Here is a 24,182-nt window from a genome sequence, read left to right on the forward strand (position 1 = left end):
CTTCTTCCTCTTGTGCGTCTCAAAAGAATTCTCTGCTAGCCCCGGGAGAGATTGCTTTTGTCCCCTTTGGACTCCCAGCGTGTGGGGTTGGCAGGCGAAACATGCCGCTTCCCTGCTCAGGGTTTTGCTAATTCCATCAGCAAGCCGGAACGGCGGGCACCCTAGATCTCTGTCCATTGCCTTCTGCATGTAGCCCCGAATTTGCCTTGCATTTCCTTGAGGGACTTGACACAGGGATTGCCAGGAGGAGGTGTGCGGCATCAAAGGCAAGCAGGATCATGTTTCTGTGTTCTTTTAAGCCCCACCCCGGCATTGCTTCAGTGGTGAATTGGCAGGTTGTCCCAGGCCCCTTTCCAACCTGGTGTCCTCGAGAAGTGTTGGACTGTAGCTGTGCTGGCTGGGGGTGATGGGAGTTGTAGTCCAATACGTCTGGAGGGCACCAGGTTGGGCGAGGCTGCCATATTCCACGTTACCCAAATGTGCACTAGAAGCTTAATAGAGAAGAGTTCAGGTGTTAGGATGCACTGCCCGTTATCTGTTGGCTGTGGAGGCTTTCTGAGTGCTTTTTCAAGGTGTGTGTGATGTGTTTCGTGGCAAGTGGAAAAGGGCAAGAGAAAACCAAGCAGAAAGAGGGTGGGAAGGAAAGGCTTCTGCAGACTCTGGCTAATGTGCCCATTGCTGGCTTCACATTGGGGAAGTATTGGGCAAGGAAACCCCAGAGGGCTTCTTTAATCTGGAAGAGGTAAGGTATGCACACTGAGAATTCTCTCAGGCCGCCCCCTTGACCTCCTTCAGGGCTCTGAGCAAAGCAAAAAATTCATCTTTTGAAAACCAGAATCTTGAAATGGAAAGGTGGGCAGGGGGGATTTTTTTTAAAAATTCCAGGATAGCTTTTAATAATCCAGACTCTTAGAACAGTCTTTTAAAAAAAATCAATGACAACATAAAAGCAAAATGAAACAGCAATAAAACAGCAGGCATCACGATAAAGTGAAATTACTGGGAAATTAAAAGAGCTGGGCAACTGAAAAAGCCTTCACTCAATGCTTGAAAGGACGCAGGTCTGTGGAAATACACACCATTAATACTAAATACTGAAGAGGCCCTTTGTCTAGCCGCCACCCACTTGACCTCTGCAGTAGGGTGGTTGTGGATGGGGAGTTATTTGCAGAAGGGCCTTGGGAGATGATCTTTACAATTGTCTGGAATTGGAAGCCAGCAGACTTGTTTTAAGCCTGGCAAAATGAGTTCCGTTCGGCCTGTGTCAACAGTCTGGCCCTTGTGCTTTGGATGAATGGATGTCTCTTGAATAAACTTTAAAGGGAGCCCCATGTCTGGGGCAGTGCAGAGAGAGAACCAAGCCAAGAGGCCGCAGTGCTTCTGCAGCCTTGGGGCACGGTATCCAGCGTGGCAGTGCTAGCATGAGGCACTGGGGCCTTTGCCATTCTTGGGGGCCCTCGCCAAATGCCCAATTTTGCCCTCTCCTGGAGCAGGCCCAGACCTCCCTCAGTTTAAAATGTTTGAACAACAGAAAGGAAGTGCAGCCATCCTTTGCCCTGAGCACAATATTACACCTGAGTGGGTGTAATATTAATCTGTGTGTAACTGAATATTAAAATATAAAACAAAACAATTGGATGAATTGTGTGTCAGGCTGTCCTGCATGTCTTGAAAGAAAAATATGGTGTGCATCTGAATAGATAAAAACGATGCATCTAGACAACTTTGGTAAGCCTTATGACAACGCCGGAATGTCTGTCAACTCACCCCCCCCCTCCCAAAATGAGTAGCAATTGCTTCTGTGGCTGGCTCTTACTAATCCATCACATCATCCAAGGTGTGGCACTTCTGATGGGGGAAAGCGGTCTTTGGAAGGAGTGAAAACCTGTTTGGAAGACTGAACGGGTATTTCTGGAGGCACTTGTTGGAACAGAGGCATCACTTCTGCCCTTTTAGCTTTTCAGAGGAAGCCAGTCTTTTTCCTGTAACCTTTTAAAAATATGATATGGCTCTTACTTTCCCTTTGCTTTCTCTTTAAAGGATTTACAGGGTTCATCCAGTAGCATGGGTCACACCAAAAATGTGCCACTGTGGCTAATCTGCATGTTGTTTTTCCGTGGTTACACAGATGGAAAGCAAAGCGTTTGCTCTGTGTCTGTAGCAGAATCTCCATTGTAACTCTGCATTTCCCACAGTCTGGGTGTTAGGGAAAAGTTAGGGCCTAAGGTTAAGAGCATCACGCTTCTTTGCTGCCAGGGAAGGAATCTTCCTCAGTTGCAATCCCTTCCTTGAGAATGGTTGGAAGGAGCTAAGTTTGGCAGAGAATTGCTCCCCTGCTCTCAGCTGGTCCTCTTATTTCTTGGCAGGAGTGTGGGTTTCTTGGCCAAGGCACACTTGCTTCTAGGCAGAAAGTAGAATATTTGACATAGCTGGGAAAAACCCAAACTATTTTGGGAAGAACCCAAAGTAAAGATTTGTGCCTGCCCTGCCCTCTTCCTGGGTGGCTTCCTTGTTTTCCTTGTTGGTGTGTGCAAAATTGAAGCCTTGTGTATTTGAGGCCTTTGGTTTTCTGCCATCTTTGGAGGCTCCATTAGCAGGGACATAAGAGTGGTCTGGGGTCTTTTAAATGTGGGGCACCCAGACTGTGGAACTCCCTCCCCAGAGAGGCCTGGTTGGCTCCCTTCCCCACGATGTTGAATTGTATAGTTAAGTCCATTTTGTTTTGTCAGGCATTTAGTCTGTGATCAGTTTTCCCCGTCTGCTCCGTTGTCATTGATTTACTGTGCCAGCTTCCAATTTAATGGTTTTATTGGTCTTTTTATGCTGTTAAATTTGATTGTGTTTTATTTTAATTTTAAAGTGTAAGCCATCTCAGAGGGTTCTTGTAAGGGCCAACTGGTGGGGTATAATTTTTTAAACAAATATAAATATATGTGCATTGGAGTGTCTGCTGCTGGTGAATTCATTATCTTTCAAGCATGGCCGTTCTTGCACACTTGTGGTTAGGGAGGCATTTTTCTTGCACAAGGAGGTTTGCATTCCATACCTGTATCACTGATCAAATACTTGGGGATTGGGAGACCACTTGCCAGAGCTGCACTCCTGTTGTGCAGGCCCTCCCATCTGTCCACGAATACCAGCTAGGATGGCCTTTCCCAACATAGAGCCCTCCAGATGTGTTGAATTTCATCTCCCATCATGATGGGAGTTGTAGTCCAACATGTCTGGAGAGCACCATCAAACTGATGGTTATGTGACTATCAGATACTGCTGGGTGTTCAGTTAGTTTCAATTGTCCTCAGAAGCTGAAAGGGACTTGTTGCTCTGTCTGTATGTTGCTGTGGCCATATACAACGTTTATTATTAAAAGTAAATATTTCTTAACACTAGGGCTATTGGGCTGTGTGTACCAGGTCCCAAATGTATTTTAAGTTTCATTTTGCTGTTTTGATCTATTTCTGTTTTCAAAACAGCATGCTGGCTTGCTGTTTTGCACATCCTTTTCCCGCAAGGTGACACATCAGAAGGTCTTCGGTTCTTTTTGTTTGCTTACTTCTTTCAGATACGTTTCTGACAACCCATCTGGGTTAACATTTTTTGTCGAATGGCTCTTTCAACACTAGGAAGCAGTAATGTAGGGTAGACAAATTTCCAGTGCTTTATTTTTCCACTGAAAATTTTCTGTTGCATAAGTAACAAATGGATGCCAATTGCAAATGCAACATTAACCAAGCTTGGCAGTTTCAAACAAATTAATGTTTTTCAGGTGATTATCCCTAGCAAATATGTGGCAGAATACATATATGTCTCCGTGTGAAATGGTACTTATAAGTAATGACGGTGAAACTGAAGTGCCCCAACAACCATACTGGAAGAAAGCTGAACGCTGTTGAAATAGGTGGTTGTCAGCGTATCGTGCACAGGTCTTTGAGTTGCTCAAATGTATGTGTGTGTCAACAGTTTCCAGCGCCTTTGGTTTTTTTCCTTAAACAATATAAGGGAACATAAGAACATTGGAAGCTGCAGGCAGACCCTTGGTCCATCTAGCCCAGTGTTGTCAACAACAGCAGCAGCAGCAGTCCAGGGTTTCAGGCATGATTCTTTGCTAGCCCTACGTGGAGTTGCCAGGGACCGAACTGGCAACCTTCTGCATGCAAACCAGGTGCCCTAACCCCTGAGAAACGGCCCCTCCCAAGAAGTACATGCTGTTGTCTTTAAATTTTTGCAAGTATTCTGATACAACACTCTACATAATAACATATTTAAGCCACATTAAGTGTGCTTTAATTTTCTCCCTCAAATATTCCAAGTCAAATACTTGTGGTATATTAGAACAAAAAATAAGATAAGGTACTTTTTTGGGGTGTTGTTTACTAAATACAAGTAAAGAAACATGCTAAATTAGATCACTCTCTAGAGCATCAGAACATGTTCCAAGGTAAATTAGCCTAATTTCCAATCCAGAGTTTTCCAGAAATCACACATTATTACTCGGGAGGAAGCTCCATTGTACACAGTGAGGCTTACATCTGAATAAACATAGATTTGCAGTATAAATTTTAAAATGCTGAATATTGGCAGAGGATGCGCCATAAAGTGGTTTCACAAGAACATTTTTAACAATTTACTTTAAAGTTGACAACATGGGTGTTTGGAAGGTGGCATTTGCCTCCCCCCCCCCCAAGATGAGTCATAATCTCCAGATTTCCAGCTTTTTTCTTTTTTTTTAAAGCAAGTATCTAGCCCCTCTAGAACCCGAGACAGGAGGCAAAATTTCAGCCACTATTCTGCCCATTCGTTTTGTGAGAAACCAGCCATCTTTCATTGTTCTTTCCCAATGAATGAAGTCATCACCATGGTCAACACACCCACTATCTGGAGAAGGAACTTCCTGGCTCATTTTTAAGCCTTGTTTAGATTCTTCCCTGTTGGGAGGTCAGTGCAGTCTCATAAAAACCAAATTAGAAAGCAAGGAGTTTAGTGTACCTGAGATTGGGCATTTGTGTGTCTCCCCAAAAACAAAAGGTAGCAACAAAGACAGGAGTCCATGATTTTTCTATCTCAGGTCTTGTTAATAATTCTGTCCCCCACCCCACCCCATCCTCCCATTTGTAGACATTTAAGCAATCACCTTGACAATGCAAGCTGATGAAGTTCATAATTATTTTACCCATATTGCTGTGGCTGAGAAACTGTGGGTTGCAACAGCCCTGCAAAGTAGCCCCGTGTTTTTCATTTTGCAGGGTTAGACTACTGTATGACAACTCTGCAGTGTAGTCCACTGTTGTTACCTAGGGTCCTGGTATGTTGTGTGTGTTTTTTTTAGGGAAATGCAGATAGGGCAGTGAAGTTTTAATGTTGTGGTTTTAATGTTCTATATATTTTAAATTGTTTTATTGTGTGTTGTTTGGTTTTAGTTTTTGTGAACCGCCCAGAGAGCTTCGGCTATTGGGCGGTATAGAAATGAAATAAATAAATAAATAAATAAATAAAGTAAGTTGATTGCAGCAGCGATACAATTTATTTAGGGCTATAGGAGGTTGCTTGTTTATTTATTACATTTATATCCCTTTTTTCCTCCGAGGAAAGTGATTGTGTGTATTCAGCAATTGCGTTTTTACGATGTGTGTGTCTGTGTATTTATCTTTAAAACAACCTGTCATTTTTAGTTCCTGCATGAGGCCCGGGAGGGGCTTCTCCTCCGTTGCCCCGATTAGTGCAGGCCTTGGAGCTGAGACAGTGTTTTTGAAGTGGTTTCGAAGACTAGACAGCCCTGTTGTGAAGGTATCTGTATTTCATGTGTGCTGCGTGTTGCCTGGAGAGCAGAGCTTAGGAGTGGATTGCAAGCTGAGAGGTCACCCCTCCCCCATTAACCACATCTTTCACCCATGAAATGGCCCATTACAGGGTGAAGGGAGCCAGGGAAGGAACTGAGGGTTCCAGCTGTGCAAACTTCTCAGAGGCCAGGGGTCCATCTACATTGAAATGGAATGAGAAGTGCTTTCTGGATTTTCATGAAATTGCTTTGGTCCGTCAGGGACACACGAAGCAAGAAAAGCAGAATATACACTCCCAAGGACCTAAAAATCCATGGGTCATGCAGTACTTGGAACCCCCCTTACATCAGGGTTGGGTGGGTGGAGTAGAACTGAATGTCATCAACCCCGTAGGTGCTGCTCAGCGACTGAGAGAGGCTTGTCCCCGGCCTCTGTCCATGCTCCCCTGCTCAGGGAAGTTTCCTGGAAGCGCTGAATTAAGCCCTTCTGGTTCCCCCGCCCTCCCCTCTCATCTACCATTGGGATATTGTGAAATATTAAAAGGTACTGTGCTATTGTGAATGGGAAGAACAGGCAACATAATCTGAATGGGTGAAGCAGCTACCGCGCTATTGCGAATGCTGTGCTGTTATGAATGGGAAATACTGGCTACAGTACGGTGAATGCGGAAAACAGCTACTGTGCTATTGTGAATGCCTGAAACAATACTGTTTCAATACTTGGATACTGTGAATGGGGAAAAAGAGGCTAGATATTGTGAATGGGAAAGCAGCCCTACTGTGAATGGGAGGAAAAGAGAGAATGGGGGAACAAGGGGGCGACTCCACTTCTTGGTCACATCACTGCCATGTCACAGAGGCATGCCCAGGATTTAATGTGGGGGGACAGGGCCTGCTGCAGCAGAACTGTGCAGGATCCGTGTTTAAGGGGAAAAGACGCACTAAACAGACTTTCTGAAAATGTGCCTTTTCCAGAAGGAGGCTGCGGGGTTGCTGCGGGTTGGCAATAGTGTCATGTGTCAAGAATGAGCCTGATGAGCTGTTGCCCTGTACTAAATCGGTGTATAGATTGGGCTCAGGTCTCCCTATTTCGGTATGCCATGCAAAAGATTATTGTTAGCGGATGTAAAAAGTGCATGAAGTGAAAGGTACAGTGAGTCGTCCAGGCTCCTCTAGAACCCTAAACCCTCGGCAAGCATATTTATTTCTCCTCCCCCTGCCAAAGAGACTCCCCACAGATTCCCCTGCTTCAGTCGACAGTGTATTCACCAATGTTTCCGAGATGAAGGAAATCATCCTAGGATAAGCCATGTGACGTTCTCAATGTTACGATAAGAGCAGTGATGCTATAAAATAACCGATATGACGTTTTTAACCACCTGAAGTGCCATTTTTGGTAGAAAGGTAGGGTATGCATCAAATAAATAAGAAAATAAATCAATAAATTAAGAGTGCTGTACTGTGTTTGTGCCGTGGTGGCTTAGTGGTTAAGATGCTGAACTGCAGACTGGAAGGTCGACAGGTCAGCAGTTTGAGACCCGAGTGCCGTGTGACAGAGTGAGCTCCCGTCTTCAGTCCCAGCTCCTGCCAACCTAGCAGTTCGAAAGCAAGAAATTGCAAGTAGATAAATAGGTACTGCCTCGGCGGGAAAGGTAACAGCGTTCCGTGCACCTCGGTGTTCAGTCATGCCGGCCACATGACCACGGAAGCGTCTTCGGACAGCACTGGCTCTTCGGCTTAGAAACGGGGATGAGCACCGCACCCTAGAGTCGGACACGACTGGTTGGGGACACCTTTACCTTTACCTTTTTACTGTATTTGTGCATTGGCTTTTTTGCTCTTGTTCCCATTTTGTTTTATCCCTCACTCCAACTAAACTTCTGGAGTTCCTGATGCTTCCGGAATATAACATCTGCATTACTGCTGTCAAACTCCCAGGATTTTCTGCTACTCTGTGTAGGCCTCCAAATGACATGGAATGTGACACCAAGCAACAAAGCACACACACAAGGAAAATGCACAGGTGTGTTTTAGCAGGATATGCTAATTACAATCACACACTGCTGGACAACTCCCCACCTACCACCCATCCCTGGAAAAATTCCTGCAGACACCCATGCTTGACAAGACTGTTTGAAAGCATTTCTTAAATATTTGGATGCTTCTACTTCATGCTCACTACTTCGATGGTTTTTCTTTGTTTCCCACTTGCAGGTGGCAATGCCCTTGATGAGCCCAAGCGTCAATCCTCCCCTCTCATAAAAGACACAATTTTTACTCATTCGGTTTAGCTGCCAGTTTAGAAGTACATGTATATTACATAAGAACAGTAGACAACCCCTGCTGGATCAGACCAAGGGTCCATCCAGTTCAACGTTCTTTTTCCACAGCAGCTAACAAGGTGCATTATTACATTTTTATACTGCCCAATAGCTGAAACTCTACAAGCTTGTGGAAACCCACAAGCAGGATGTGAGTGCAGTAGCACCCTCCCACCCATGTTCCCCAGCAACTGGTATATGTAAGCATACTACCTCCATCAGGACTAATAGCCCTTGATAGCCTTCTCCATGAGTTTTGTCTAATCCATGGGTTTTAGTTGTCTAATCCATAATTAGACAAATCATGGAGCTGGCATGAGGAACCCCAGCTGAAAAAGTGATCATGGAGCCATCCACGAGGGAGCCATCATGGGCCATCATTACTCATGGAGTGGGCATGGATGCTCTGTCTAAGGAACTCATGGAGCCAGCGTGAGTTTTTATTTGTCTAATCCATGAGTTTATTGGCTTCGTACCCAGCGCCGGCTCCATGAGTTTTGTCTAATGCGCTGTGTGAAGACGTCCTTCCTTTTGTCTGTCCTAAATCTCCAACCATTCAGCTTCATGGGATGACCCGTTTGGGTTCTCCTGTCCACTTTCTCTTCACCATGCGTAATTTTATACTTGCCTTTCCCCCCACCAAACCAAAAAAGCCTAAACGCTGTAACATTTCCTCACATTACAATGTGTTACGGTAGCTAGCGAACTGTGGCCGAGCAGCTCAGGGGCCGTCCAGGCCTGCCGAGCTGCTTGTGCTGGCTAAGTCAACGGTCGCCTTGTTTACCGACTTTCTTTCTCCTCTCTTTGGGGATCATATTCCCATTTGAATTCAGAGTTGTTTGTGCCGTTTTCCCAGCCCTTCCCTGAGTTCGGAGAATTTCCCTGCAACCCTAATGGCTGCAGAGTCTCCTCAGCGATGCTCGTGGGATGTAAATGTAGATTTTATTCTTCCTGACTGGCATGTTGTATCTTGTTTAACCTCCTCTTGTTTCTGGAACTTGAGTCATCCAGAGTAGAACCACTTAGTGAGTGGGCTTAGTTCAGCCTTCCCTAACTGGGTGACCACTACAGTGCCTGCTGGCTGGAGGATGCTGGGAATTGTAGTCCAACATATCTTAAGAGCACCAGGTTGGGGAAGGCTGATGTAGTTGCTCGGAGACTGAGCTATGGTCCTGGATTCAAATGTCGTGAATTAATGAGATAGCTGTAGGTGAGCCCCTCACCTGTCTTTCGGCCTCGGCCTCTCATTTGCAGTAAAAGCCCTAAGAGCATAATTTTGGCCCTACCTTACAGGGTTGCTGTAAGGATTGCACCTCTGAGGGAATGTGGCTCTTGACAGGGGGAAAAGGTTCCCACCTCAGGTGTAAATGCTCAGTATTAACTTTTGATTGGCTCTCTGAGGGTCCAGATCCTAACAACACATCAGCCTGTTTCTCAAAGGGTTTCTTCCCAGGCTTGTTCAGTTTGGAGTTGTGTTGCACTATTCACAAGACAGTTCCAAAATGTGTTCACCTGGGGAGTCAGCTCCTGATCAATGCAATTTTGGGGCAATCACGGTTGTCTTAGTTTGGAGGTCTCCAACCTCTTTGGGTCAGTAGGCTTGTTTGGAATTTTGAGAGAGAGTTGTGGGCATTCTTGCAAAATGGCTGCCAAGGGGAGGTCTTCACAAAATGGCTGCATGACCGGTCAGAGAACACTCATTTTCCCCTAGGCAAACTGGTGAGACTAGAAGAAAAGCAACATGCCCAAGAACTCAAGTCCAAGGCAGAGGTAGGGTTTGAGCTCCAAAACACAAAACCACTGTTTCGAATCCAAATAAAGATGGAGGGCAGCACTTTGCTTTGCAGCATGCCAGTCTCCCAGTTAAATAAGATTTTTTTTAAAAAAAAACTTAAATAAAATGCAAGTCAGGAGAGACAGGGAGCCTGGCAGGTGCCAAGAGAAGCATCTGTGGGCACCTTTATGTATCTATTTTATTACTGTTCTATACCATCCAATAGCCAAAACTCTCACTTCTGTACCATCTAATAGCCAAAGCTTTAATCTCTGGCAATCAAAACTCTAAAGTACAATATGATTCAACATAATATAAAACATTTCAAAAGTTAAAGCAGAATAAAACTAGAGTAAAAACCAGCAGCAGGCAAAGGTCTAAAACAACACACATTTAAAAAACAAAACGGAAAGGAGTAAAAGCCCACGGGCACCATGTTGGGGACCCCAGTGTTAGGTGATCTGACCCTTAACCTAGGAAGCAAGGCGGGTTTAAAGACCGGATGCTTTGGCAGCTTTCAGGCCTGGGCTGATGCAGTCTGTGGTTTATGTTCTGATATATTTTCTTCCTGCTGCATCTTGACCCCCAAGTACTTTGTGCATTATTGCTGAGGGGCTGTTGTACACTGTGTGGTGTGAGATCTCCCTGTAGAGAGAGTGCCATGTGAAGAGACTCTGATATCCTCCTGATGTTTGGGGGAGGATATGGAGTGGGAGGACAAGAGAACTACATTGTCCTTCAGTAGTTCTGGCCACTAATCAGGAGCTTGTTTTGTGCTCACATCAGTGCCCATGGCAATTACCATGTGACTAGTCCATATTGAGATTCTGCCAGGCTAGACCAAATGGGGTCATTTGTGTCCCTGTGTTACCTGTAGGAAGTTCAAAAGGACTAGAAATCCTCACTCATTCAGGGTCACCCCCAGAGTTGGACCATGATTGCAGTCTGCCCGTCCAAAACATGGAAGCTTATTATGACTTGGCTTTAAAACCCAGGCTGGTAGTTTCACTACCTGAAAACAAAGGTATTTCCTTGAATATGAAAAGCAGAGTTAAATCTTTCCCCAAAGGAACTGCAGTGGAGCCCTACTGCCAGCAAGGTTGTTATGGCCCTCTCAAAATCCCTGAAGGGCTCTGCTGCCCCAGAAATCAGGACTTGATGTAATGGGCTTAAGATACAGGAGGGTAGATTTTGGTTGGACGTTAGGAGAAATGTCTTGATGGGAAGAGTAGTTCAACAACAGAACCAGTTGCCCATAGGGGTGATGGACTCTTCCTCTCTGGAAGCAGCTAGACGGCTGTTTGTTGGAGATGCAATGCTCTAGGTCTAGATTTCCATCCTTGAGCAGATGGCCTACAAGTCTCTGTTCAATTTGGTTTCCATGATCTTATTTTGTTCATGTTAAAATGCAAGTCCCACCCCTCTAGGAAAAATGCAGCTTACGATAGCTTAAGATAAAACAATATAAAAGCAGAACGACCTGCCAAGGAGACCGCAGACGTAAGACTTGGTCAGGTAGTATAGTAAATAATTGCTTTCCTAAGTTGTGCTAGAGAGTTCCAAGAACTGCACACCTATTGCCTCTCAAAACCAGGCGTGGGCCATTGTGGCCCTCCAGATGTTTTGGCTATGCTGGTTAGTGCTGATAGGAGTTGTTGGCCAAAACATCTGGAGGGCCACCAGTTCCCCACTCCCGCTCCAAAAATTACAACCACCTTGTAAGGAAGGCCTATATTTGCAGGTGGGTGGGGACCTAGGCCCAGAGTGGCTTTTCGGAGCCCGCCTTTTAAGTTTGTGGCTGAGGCACCACAGGCCTCAATAGGGCAGGTTGTAAAAAAAAACAGATCATGGTTACAATCCTGCCATAGGCTAAAGTGGGCTGGAGCAGCCTCCAACTCTGCAGATGAGCCAATCTTTGCCGGGGTGTGTGTGTGTGTGTGTGTGTGTGTGTGTGTGAACAAAATTAAAAGATCAGCTTTTGGGGGAGAAAGGGCATGTAAGATGCTTATTGTTGGATTCTTCTGTTGAATAGCTGGTAGTGGCCAAGTGAGTGTGAGCAAAAGCCACTTCTGGGGGTCGCTGTCTAGCACTGGGATTCTTAGGAACCCAGCCTTATACTGAGTTGGACCATTTGTCCATCTAGCCCAGGATTGTCAACACTGACTGGCGGCAGCGGCTCTCCAAGGTTTCAGGCGGGTTTTTTTCCAGCCCTTCCTGGAGACCCCTGGGATCAAACCTGGGATCTTCCACATGCAAAGCGGGGGCTCAGCCACTGAGCTATGGCCCCTTCTTGTAGGGACTCTGCCCAAACCAGTGCTCCTGATGTTCTGACCCCGGGTGTGATGCCAGATGAGGCTACCGCAGCAAGTAATTAGTGGCAAGGGGAAAGTGCAGGTTGCTGCTGTGGTCAGTGTGTAGAATATGTCAGAATAAGCACAGGGTGTACTAACAATTCTGCCCCGAGACTGGAGGTCCGTGAGTTTTACAGATTGCACCTGTGAAGCTGCCTTATTCCAAGTCGGACGATTTGTCCATCTAGCTTGGAGCTCCAGAGCAATGGCTCTCCAGAGTCTCTGGCAGAAACGGGTCTTTCTCAGCCGTGAGGCCCTTTCAGCTGGAGGTGCTGGGGGAATGAACCTGGGACCTTCTGCAGGCAAAGCAGATACTCCTACTGCTGAGCTATGCCCGTTCCCAAATATTGTGGATCAAGGCAAGGCATGAAATATCAGAACGTTACATAACAGCAATCCATACACGTTGCTGCCTTCGTACCGAGTCGGGCGTTGGGTGAGTTCACACGTCGCACCAAGCCCCCCTGAGGATAAGCCAGCATGGGTTGGTTGCCGGCTCACTAAGCCGACAGACGATCAGGCGCTCTGTGGCTTGCTGTGGCTGGCTCCCGGCAGGTATCCCAGGCACCTTTGCAGCAGAACTGCGCATTTGCTCGGTCCCTGCGTCAGCACCGTTTTTGCAATAAGTCTGCTTGGTTGCTGGCTACTGAAGGACCGCCCTGCATCAGATCCCCAAATGGAATTAATTTTCTGAATGCGGTAATGCGCTCACAACTTTTTCTTTTTTTTTTAAGCCTTTTTGTGGGGGGCTTGCACTCCTGCGCAAGACGGCTGGCTGCTATTTAGCCAAGCATGCCAATATCCCCCTCTTGTCCATGTTCTTGTCAATTTCATCCTCCATTTCCCTGCTTCCTTTGATAGCAGACACCTTTTTTAAAAAGGCTGCTTCCTGTCCTACTGAAGTAAGGACACCCGCCCCTGAAGCTCTGCTCGTTGTCGATTTACATATGGATTACAGAGCACTGAGCACGATTGCTAATCCTACACAAATCACATGGCAAAGCAGTAAAATGGAGGGGGGAATTGCGCAGATTTCAAGGCAGTGGACGTTTACTCCTGCGTACTTGTGCAGGACCATTTTTTTCAATTAAATTGTGAACACATTGAGGCACTCTCTAGTGTCCTTTCTTCTTGATTTTTAGGAGCACAGGACAGAGGGCAGAAGGGATGAGGGAGAATGGTGGCAGAACTAGTGAGATCATAAGGGACAGCAGGGGTTTTCGCTGCCCTTGCCAGGTGGCTCTAGTTGTTTCAGACAACCCACAATGAAGTTGCCCCTGCTGGGTTCAGACATCACAAGAAACGACCATGGGTATGAACAACCCAACACCAAGCCAGGGGTTCTCAGGGTGGCTTGTTCATGAAAACCGTTATTCATGGAATTTCTGTGTCAAGAGCTTTCCAATGAAGTGTGTTTCATGAGACTCAGTCAACGGGAAAGCAGTCAAAAAAGGAATGACCAACTAACTCCCGACTTTGAATTATATATATAAGATAAGAAGAAGCTAATATGCAAAAGAAGCAAGCTGCAGAGCATATGCAAATCTGACTGTAGTATTTCATGCTGGCTGGTATAATACTTGGGATGGAATTGTAGATTGATAGAATTTTCAGGGCCTTACAGGTCACCTACTCTGACCCCCTACTTAGTTGAAGGTACCATAATGAAGGGTGCAACTATAGCATCCCTGACAGATCTGTGGACCTCTCAACCTTCTATGTGGTCTCTCAGTTTCGTCTCAGTGTTGATCCCTGCACACTGTTTAAATAAAGAAGTAAATGTTGGCTTTTGCATTGGTCCAAGTGGAGTCCCGTGTGCAGAGTCTGGGGTGTTTTGTGCCTGGCAGAAGCAGTAGCAACCTTAGATGTAAATGTGCACCGTGAGTGGGAGCCCTGGCTTAAGCTCATGTTTCACAACCTTGCTAGTTAATATGTAGCTCTTACTTGCCTCTTCCCCTGCAGTTGCTCAGTCCAAAGTTAAATGGCTCTTTGTAACAGCTGCTTTGTCATGACATCCCTGGGACCGACCCAGAGGTTAAGGTCTAAGATTGGTGTCAGAGATCACTTCCAAAGCATATTGCCATAGACCAGCTTTCCCCCTTGTGGTGCCCTCCACATGTGCTGGACTGCAGCTGCCATTATTCCCAGTTAGGAATGGCTGTGAGATGGGAATTGCCGTCCAACAAATCTGGAGGGCACCACATTGAGAAAAGCTGCCACAGATGGTAGTTATGTTCTATGTTCTGCCATAGATGGTCAAGTTGTTATGTTCTACAACTTGACTTGGCTTTGAAGCAAGGGAAATGTTTTCTGCTAGAGAGGGAGATGTTTAGCTCAACATAGGCCAACGTCAGCCTTACATACGGTCTACTTCTAAGTTTTATTTGAATCCTCTGTGGTCCACCAATTTGTAAACTGAAAACACGAGTCCCTGTTCTCTGGCAGTTAAGTCATAGCTAGTTGGTGTTTGAGCAATCCTGAGCAGGCCCGAGTCATTGACTGTGTTGTTCTCCTTGAAGAGCAGCCTGAAAACGAAACCACTGGAAGGTGGCAAAAATGGATGGGAGAGAAGCAAACCAGAAACAGGGAAAAGAAGCCACAATTTGTTTGCTTCTCTGCAGGATGACCCATGGCTAAAGCAAAGTGCGAACGCAGCCAGTGTTTGCCTTGAAATGCTGGTTTGTATACGGACGCTCATGGGGAAGCATCGGCAGTGGGGGGCTACTTAACCCTTCCAGCACCCTTGTAAATGCCCCCCACCACTCCTGCCAGCTGTTCTGGTGTTGTTGTTGTTTTATCAGTGGGGCTCTGGGGCCAAAAGCTGACTGAGAGGGAACAGACTTGCAGGGAGACATAAGTTGTGGGAAAAGTTTTCCCCTCCCCCCAGGCTCCCCCTTACAAATTAATGAGTGCATGTTTTGGTTTGGCAAGCGTGGTGTTACTGATAATTTTATCCTTATAATAGATGACTTTGGTTGACCCTACTTGGCATGGAGTGCTCCTTTCCTCTGCACCCTCCTGCCTTGGAGGTGGGGGCGGCAGGGAGAACTTAAACATTAAGCAGCAACAACAACAACAATAATGTCTCTGTTAAGATGTATAGCCCACCCTAGCACATGATCACAAGACAGGTTACAGTCAGTCTTACTCATTTAAATATATATATGTAAAATAGTCTTTTCCCAAGAGGCAGTGTTCAGTGGCAAGCCAATATAAATCAAGGGCAGGGGATGTGTGTAATACAGCAGAACAAAGGGCTAAGAACGTCCATACCCATGCACCTTGGAGCACCTTCGTAGGTGGGCAGAGTGCAAATATAATACATCATGAGTCCCCTGGAATTGGTCACCTGTGGGAACTGCTGGAGGCAGCATTGCCTGATAAAGGCAGCTGATGCTCACTTCTGTCATTCGACAAAATCCTGGTTTGAGGCACAAAAAGAAGAGGAAGTTCAGAGTCCCATCTACAGAAGGGGGGAGCAGATTTGCTGGCCAGACTTCTGGTTTCATCAGGCTGGGGAAGTTTCTTCTGGCACACCTACGGTGAATAATGAGTCTGTGGGTGGGGATGAGGTGGCATCAGAACAGGTGAGGCAGGAAACTGCTAGGTGGGCTGAAGGCTAATTGAAACCTACTTTCGCCTGTCCTCTTCCTACTCCCCAAGTGCTCTCATTCCTGCTGGCAAATTTTGATTTCCTGGTTTCTGGGCCAGCCCGACCACGCAAACAGCCCAAGTCGTCCCTCTGAGCGGCAGCAGTTTGACAGAGCGTGGGGACCTGTGTGTGTCGCAGCGTCCTCTGCAGCACTGCGGGGGGATCCTGGGATGCTTTCCCCCTCGGATCATGCAGTGCCATCAGTTCTGAGGTGGCAGGTGATCCCGGGACCCACGCTGGCTTATACAAATGGATGTTTGTGTAAGGCTTCTCCCTGTCTTCGCGTCCCACTTCTGATTTCGCCAAGCTCGGCGTTGCTGTGTAAACTATTGAATCATAGTTTTTATTGCTCTGCCCTTCCTGGTACCGAGCAAAGGTATGTGGAAGTATTTCTGTGCACATGGCTGAGTCGTGCTACTGTTTGTATGTCTACATCCTCCTCTCACTCCCGCCCCCAGTTCCATACTTTCAGCCAAAGCAGGGCATACATGCGTGCCGATCATTTGAAAACATAGTTTTGTGTTGTTTTGGTACACCTGAATAGAAGAGTTCCGCTGGATCAAACCAAGGAGCGTCCATCGAGTTTCAAGTGGCTTTTAAGCTACTTGCTGCTGTCATCCAGATGCTAAAGAAGGCTTTGACTCGGTGGCTTCTCTGCAGAAGGAAGTATCTTTAAAAAGTTTCTCTTCCCTACAGGGTCCTTGATATCAAGTGAGACCCCAGTCGTTGAAGTTCCTGAGAATGGCGGTAAGTTGCGACAGTGATGGTTGTCTTCCCTTGGTCTCGCCTCACATCAAGAACATAACAAGGGGATTTGGGAGCCCTTAGCTCAGCCTTTGAGTTAGAATCATAGAATAGTAGGGTTATAAGGCCATCGAGTCCAACCCCCTGTTCAGTGCAGGAATCCAAGTCAGAGCATCCCCGACAGGTGGCTGTCCAGCCTCGTCTTGAACGCCTCCAGTGTGGGAGAGCCCACCACCTCCCCAGGGAATTGCTTCCATTGTCATATTGCTCTAACAGTCAGGAAGTTTTTCCTGATGTTCAGCCGGAATCTGGCCTCCTGTCACTGGAGCCCATTATTCCTTGTCCTGCACTCTGGGATGATCGAGAAGAGATCCTGGCCTTCCTCTCTGTGACAACCTTTCAAGTACTTGAAGAGCACTATCATATCTCCCCTCAGTCTTGTCTTCTCAAGGCTAAACATGCCCAGTTCTTTCAGTCTCTCCTCATAGGGCTTTGTTTCCATCCCCTGGTCATCTTCGCTGCCCTCCTCTGAACCCTCTCCAGCTTGTCTGCATCCTTCTTAAAGTGTGGTGCCCAGAACTGGACACAGTATTACAGATGAGGCCTAACTAGTGCTGAGTAGAGGGGAATTAGTACTTCCCAGGATTTGAAAGTTATGTTTCTGTTAATGCAGCCCAAAAGAGCATTTGCCTTTTTTGCAGCCACATCACATTGTTGGCTCATCTTCAGCTTGTGATCGACAACAATTCCAAGATCCTTCTCACTTGTCGTGTTGTTGAGCCACATATCCCCTATCTTGTAACTGTGCATTTGGTTTCTTTTTCCTAGGTGCAGAACTTGACATTTATCCCTATTAAATGTCATTCTGTTGTTTTCTGCCCAGTACTCCAGTCTATCCAGATCACTTTGAATTTTGTTTTTGTCTTCCAAGGTATTAGCTATCCCACCCAATTTGGTGTCATCTGCGCATTTGATCAGCATTCCCTGCACCTCCTCCTCCTCCAACTCATTAATAAAATGTTGAAGACCACCGGGCCCAGGACTGAGCCCTGCGCCACCCCACTCATTACCTCTCCCTAGTTTGAGAAGATCCCATTGATAAGCACTCTTTGAGTCTGATTATGTTGCCAACTGTGGATCCACCTGATCATTGTTTCATCTAGCCCACTTTGAGCTAGTTTGCTCATCAGGATATCATGGGGCATTTCGTCGAAAGCTTTGCTCAAGTCGAGGTATATGATGTCCACAGCATTCTCGCAGTCCATAAGGGAGGTTACCTGATCAAAAAATGAGATCAGATTCGTCTGGCAGGATTTGTTCTTGACAAATCCATGTTGGCTTCGAGTAATCACTGCAGGTTGGGTCTTGCTGTTCCCTGCAGGAACTTTCCCTAGCCTGGTGACTTCCAGACATGATAGACTACAACTCCCATAATTCCCAGCCAGCATGGCCAGTGCATCTGGTTGGGGAAGGCTGCGCTATAGAGTTGGTGTAGCGATGGGCAGTACTGACCCAAGACATTTTGCTTAATGGAGCCCAAATCCATTTTAAGCCCATTCCCATCTATTTATTTTATTTATTTACAATATTTATATTCCGCTCCACATCAAAAGATTTTGGCACAGTGAACAGCAAGTATAAAAGAATAAAACACCATGTTAAAACCATTAAAACATTTTAAAAGAAACAAGTTCTAATAAGACCAGATTTAATAAACCGCAGCTGGTCACTCAAGGAAGGCTTCCCAAAATAACACTGTCTTCAGGAGGTGCCAAAAGCAACACAACCTTGGCAACTGCCTGACCTCCAAAGGCAGGGAGTTTCACAGGAAGGGGGCCACCACACTGAAGGCTCTTTTCCGGGTGGGCTCCAGCCGGGCCGTGGGTCCATGTGGAACCACCAGAAACATGCCCTCTGATGACCTCAGTGAAAGGGCAGGTTGGTAAAGAAGGCGGCACTCTCTCAGGTATCCTAGTCCCAAGTTGTTTAGGGCTTTATACATGAGTACGAGTACCTTAAACCTGGCCTGGTAGTGAAAAGGCAGCCAGTGCAGTTCCCTCCACGAAGGAGTTGAATGCTGAAAAGGAGCAGCTCCTGAAAATAGACGAGCTGCTGCATTCTGCACTAGCTCCAGCTTCCGGACCAGCCTTCAGGGCAGCCCCGCTGAGAGTGCATTGCAGTAATCCAGCCTTGAAGTTACTAGGCCCAGAACTCCAAATGTTCTTGCTGCACCATTCAGACACCCATTCCTGCCTTTGTCTATCCATTCCTTCCTCCAGGTAGACAAAGCAAATTGCTTTGCTTGCTGCATGACAGAGGCCAGTTGTGACAACGTGCAGAATTCCATTTTGGCGCATGCTTCACCCATTACGCTGTTTTGTGTCTCTCCTCTTCTCTCCTCCACCCAGCACATTCAAATGTGGCAGGCACTGCAACCCCCCCCCCATTATTTCTAGGCCACCTTTAAGGATGGGACCCTCTCATCTGTAGCTCCTTCTCTGCTCGCTCCTTGTTTTGCTGCAGTCTTGTGCTAATAACGCCATATCCCTCTCCATCATCTTTCCCTGTCCCACTGGGATCTGATGGGGAAAGTGACAGAACACTCATTTCCCAGAAGGCAAACTGGGAAACTAAAAGAAGTAACTTGCCCCCAAACCCAAGTACAAGGCAGAATTGGGGGTCTGAGCTAAAAAACACAAGGGCAGTATTTCACTTTGCAAGATCCCAGCCTCACAGTATCAAAAAATGCCAATGGGCACTGCATTGGAAAACCCAGGGTTAAGAAGATGCATAACTTGTTCCAGTAAAAGAATTGGATTGTGGCCTGATAGAATTCCAAATAACGTGCTCCTTCTGGCAATCCTGGTTCTTCAGGAATCCTCTGCTCAGTCCTGCTTGGTCTGTTGTTTATTTGGTCAGTCGCTTCCGACTCTTCGTGACTCCATGGATCAGCCCACGCCAGAGCTTCCTGTCGGCCCTCGCCACCCCCAGCTCCCCCAAGGTCGAGTCCATCACCTCCAGAACATCAACAATCCATCTTGCCCTTGGTCGGCCCCTCTTCCTTTTGCCTTCCACTTTCCCTAGCATCAGCATCTTCTCCAGGGTCTCCTGTCTTCTCATTATGTGGCCAAAGTACTTCAGTTTTGCCTTTAATATCATTCCCTCAAGTGAGCAGTCTGGCTTTATTTCCTGGAGCATGGACTGGTTTGATCTTCTTGCAGCCCAAGGCACTCTCAGAGTTTTCCTCCAGCACCACAGTTCAAAAGCATCTATCTTCCTACGCTCAGCCTTCCTTATGGTCCAGCTCTCGCAGCCATAGGTTACTACGGGGAATACCACTGCTTTAACTATGCAGACCTTTGTTGTCAGTGTGATGTCTCTGCTCTTAACTATTCTATCAAGATTTGTCATTGCTGTCCTCCCAAGAAGTAAACGTCTTCTGATTTCCTGGCTGCAGTCAGCGTCTGCAGTAATCTTTGCACCTAGAAAGACAAAGTCTGTCACTGCCTCCACATTTTCTCCCTCTATTTGCCAGTTATCAATTAAGCTGGTTGCCATAATCTTAGTTTTTTTGAGGTTTAACTGCAACCCAGCTTTTGCACTTTCTTCTTTCACCTTCATCATGAGGTTCCTCAGCTCCTCCTTGCTTTCAGCCATCAAAGTGGTATCATCTGCATATCTGTGATTGTTAATGTTTCTTCCAGCAATTTTAACTCCAGCCTTGGCTTCATCAAGCCCAGCACGTCGCATTATGTGCTCTGCATACAGGTTGAATAGGTAGGGTGAGAGTATACAACCCTGCCGTACTCCCTTCCCAATCTTAAACCAGTCCGTTGTTCCGTGGTCTGTTCTTACCGTTGCTACTTGGTCGTTATACAGACTCCTCAGGAGGCAGACAAGATGACTTGGTATCCCCATACCACCAAGAACTTGCCACAATTTGTTATGATCCACACAGTCAAAGGCTTTAGAATAGTCAATAAAACAGAAATAGATGTTTTTCTGAAACTCCCTGGCTTTCTCCATTATCCAGCGGATATTGGCAATTTGGTCTCTAGTTCCTCTGCCTTTTCTAAACCCAGCTTGTACATCTGGCTATTCTCGTTCCATGAATTGCTGGAGTCTACCTTGCAAGATCTTGAGCATTACCTTACTGGCATGTGAAATAAGTGCCACTGTTCGATAGTTTGAACATTCTTTGGTGCTTCCCTTTTTTGGTATGGGGATATAAGTTGATCTTTTCCAATCTGTTGGCCATTCTTGTGTTTTCCAAATTTGCTGGCATATGGCTTGCATCACCTTGACAGCATCATCTTGCAAGATTTTAAACAGTTCAGCTGGGATACCGTCATCTCCTGCTGCCTTGTTATTAGCAATGCTTCTTAAGGCCCATTCAACCGCACTCTTCAGGATGTCTAGCTCTAGCTCACTGACCACACCGTCAAATCGATCCCCGATATTATTATCCTTCCTATACAGATCTTCCATATATTCTTGCCACCTTTTCTTGATCTCTTCTGCTTCTGTTAGGTCCTTGCCATCTTTGTTTTTGATCATACCCATTTTTGGTATGATCAAGCATGATCCCAGACCATGCTTGCCTGTAATTCCAGGTGTCGTTTGGTTTGACTACCCACCTTAGCATTCCAGTCTCCTGTAATGTAAATAACATCTTTGTTATTTTCTTGGTCTAGGTGACCTTTTTTCTTTTATAGGAAACCATATTTGCAGCTCAAGTGTGTGAGGCACTTAATAGACAACTCCCCTTGCATTTGACGTCTCCTGCGTCTGCTCACTTTATGTAATGTTTTCTTCCTCTTTAAATATATCAGTAAGCACAATGTTAGAAGTCAGGTTTTAACACTGAAATAAAGAGAATAAAGCTGCAGTACTGAAACAGGGTTATGGGGGAGTAAGCTTGGCAGGTTTTACTTCTGAATAATCATGCTTTGTTGCATATAGTGCAGTCCTTTCTGGTTCCACTATCACATCTAACTTCCAGAAGAAAAATTATCCCAGCGCTTCACACAATTGTTTTGTTCATAAGGGTTTTTGTGGTATATGTCCTAATGCAGCACCTTTCTGCATTCTGTCATCATATTTGTCTTTCTTTTTAAATCTAGATGCATACTTGCCTTGCAAAGCCTTAGCATTACAGGGCAACACGCAGAAGCGCGTGGAGTGGAAATTCCAGAGGGGTCCAGTCACAGTTTTGTTCTATCATGGCGGACAATTCACAGGTGGGTAGTTAAATTGTGTGCGGTGGCGGTGGGAGAATTGAGTTTAACTGCTAAAGCATGTGGGGCTAATGTTGGCCTAGAGGATACATCTGCTCAAGCTGGCGCCCTTTTCTCCTACTCCCCGGAAATATGGTAACTGGCTGGATGGGTCTTAAGCAGAGGGAGGTAGGGCAGGTAAGAGGGAGGTGAATCAGACAGTTCTGTGCCGAGGACATTTACATCGGTCCTCCCTGCGATCTGGGGATATCTGATGATCATGTCTGCAACCCCTCGTATCTTAAACGCATGCTGCTTAACACCAGGTCCATGAACGAGGAAACAGGATTCTAGCCATTGGCCTGGTGGGGAGAGGTGGACACCCAGATTTCTTGGTGCAGCAGCAGCCTGGGCTCGAGGGGTGGCTGGTGCTGCCTCTTGGTCTGCTCTCTTGGGATTCAGTCTTCCTCACCAAGTCCTCTGTCTAATGGTGTCCTGGTTTGGGGTGCTTGTTTCTGAAGCTGGGCCTCTAAGGGAGGTTAGGGATTCTGTTGGTGTACCACCTGCCTGCTGCTCAACTGTTTGAGCTGAAGGAGGCAATCTTGGCATTGTCTTGGGGAACTTCATCATCCAGCTTTCTGCAGTTGTAAAACAGCTTTATGCAACCTGGTGCCCTCCAGATGTTTTGCACTTCGACTCCCAGCATTCCGGACCATTGGCCATACTGCCTGGGGCTGACGGCAGTGAAAGTCCATCACACCTGGAGGGCATCAGGTTGTGGGAGGCTGCTAAATAGCAGATAAAAAAAGGAGGGGAGGCACGTGCACAGGGAAAAACAATGGAGAAAAGAAATTGGAGAAATCCCAGGTGCCTGTAGAATATAGAATACCGAATTGGTCTGTATACATTGTCTGTTTGTTATTGCCAGTGTACCGTGGCATCCATTGTGTCCCATTTTTGAGAGCAATTGACAAATGGTACCCTTTCATCACTACAAATTTACTCCATGACGCCCACTCTGTTGTAAAGGTAGTTCAACACAATCTATCTAATTTGCTGCTAATATGTCTATATAAAACCTGCTGGCCGTTTTCTAGTGTGCAGTATAAGGCAAACAAGCCATTGGTCTGTTTTATGTGAGGGAAGGCTTCTTAATATTATAAACCAGTATTGATGTTTTATTTTTTAACATGATCATTATTGTGGTTAGAGTAACCCTGATGTTCTCATTTGCATTTTTTTATATATACAGACAATAACAAATCTTTGCACACTCGTCGTTCTCATTTTTTGCCTTGTTGGTTCTAATAAGTGTAAAAGTAATGGTTTCTTGATTTTTATATGAATGTAAGAAGTATCAATTGTGTATAGGTCAGAATTGGTTGAGAAATTTATATAATTTTTACAGTGATTGTTTATTTTAGGAGTGTTTGAGATGTTCTTATGTGTTCTGGAGTAACATGAAATAACCAAGATGATGTATGTATATATTTGTATTGTAGCCCCTGAAGAAGGAAATCAGTATTTCTGAAACGAAGCACGTCAGGCCAATGTAAAAAAACTACAATAAACCTTTTTCTGCAGGCACCTGGGATTTCTCTGATTTCTTTTCTCCATTGTTTTTGCTAATAACTGTCACCATCGACAGCTCCCCTATACTTGGTATTCCCTGGAGTAGCTTGTTACCGAATGTTTCCTATTGTTCTGAGGGTCTTTCTTAATTCCTGCAGACGACTACAAGGGCCGTGCTACTTTCCACCCCAATGAGATTAAGTTGGAGAAGGTGACTCGCAAGGACTCGGGCTTATATACCTGCGAGGTCCTCGGCGCTTCATTTTCTCAAACCCCGGTGGAGCTCATTGTTCAAGGTATGCATATCGTTCATGTCTGGAATCTGCAGGGCTTGCTTTGCCTACAAACGCTCAAACTCCACTCCCCCCAGCACTCTTCTTTTACAGAGCAATTATTCATGCATGCATTCCTAATTAACACTTCTATACTGCCCTGTCTGCTAAAAGGCATCAAGACAGCATTCAACTTAAAGCAAGAAGAAGAACATTAAAACCAGTAAAAACATGGACACTGCATACTTTAAAAGGCTGAATTAAAAAGAAAGTGAGGTTAATTGTAGTTCTTCAGGGACTCCACAGCTTTAGGGCAACACAGGAGAACGCCCTTTCACGTGTGCCTGTCAAATAGGCGTCTGCGGGTTATGGTGTCCTCAAAAGAGCTTCTCTTGCAGAACCTAACACCCGGGCAGGTTCATAGCGAGGCAGGTGGTCCCTTAGATTTGGGAGAGTCCTCCTATGTAAGTGATTTGGGGACCCAAGCAAACCCTCCAACATCCT

The 24,182-nt window shown here is 45.9% G+C and overlaps 1 protein-coding gene across 1 annotated transcript in view; it reads left to right on the top strand.

The window, feature by feature from the left end:
- LOC146334192 (junctional adhesion molecule A-like) overlaps positions 1-24,182 on the top strand; it is a 39,224-nt gene that overhangs the window by 1,218 nt on the left and 13,824 nt on the right. Inside the window, exons 2-4 of the mRNA XM_084823976.1 lie at positions 16,571-16,621; positions 21,742-21,858; positions 23,565-23,702. Of these exons, the coding sequence (XP_084680102.1) occupies positions 16,571-16,621; positions 21,742-21,858; positions 23,565-23,702 (306 nt within the window). The remainder of the gene's footprint in view (positions 1-16,570; positions 16,622-21,741; positions 21,859-23,564; positions 23,703-24,182) is intronic.

The sequence above is a fragment of the Heloderma suspectum genome, chromosome 17 (assembly GCF_057233095.1).
Source record: "Heloderma suspectum isolate Gila_16-S chromosome 17, 16-S_ref, whole genome shotgun sequence".
Classification (NCBI taxonomy): Eukaryota; Metazoa; Chordata; class Lepidosauria; order Squamata; family Helodermatidae; genus Heloderma; species Heloderma suspectum.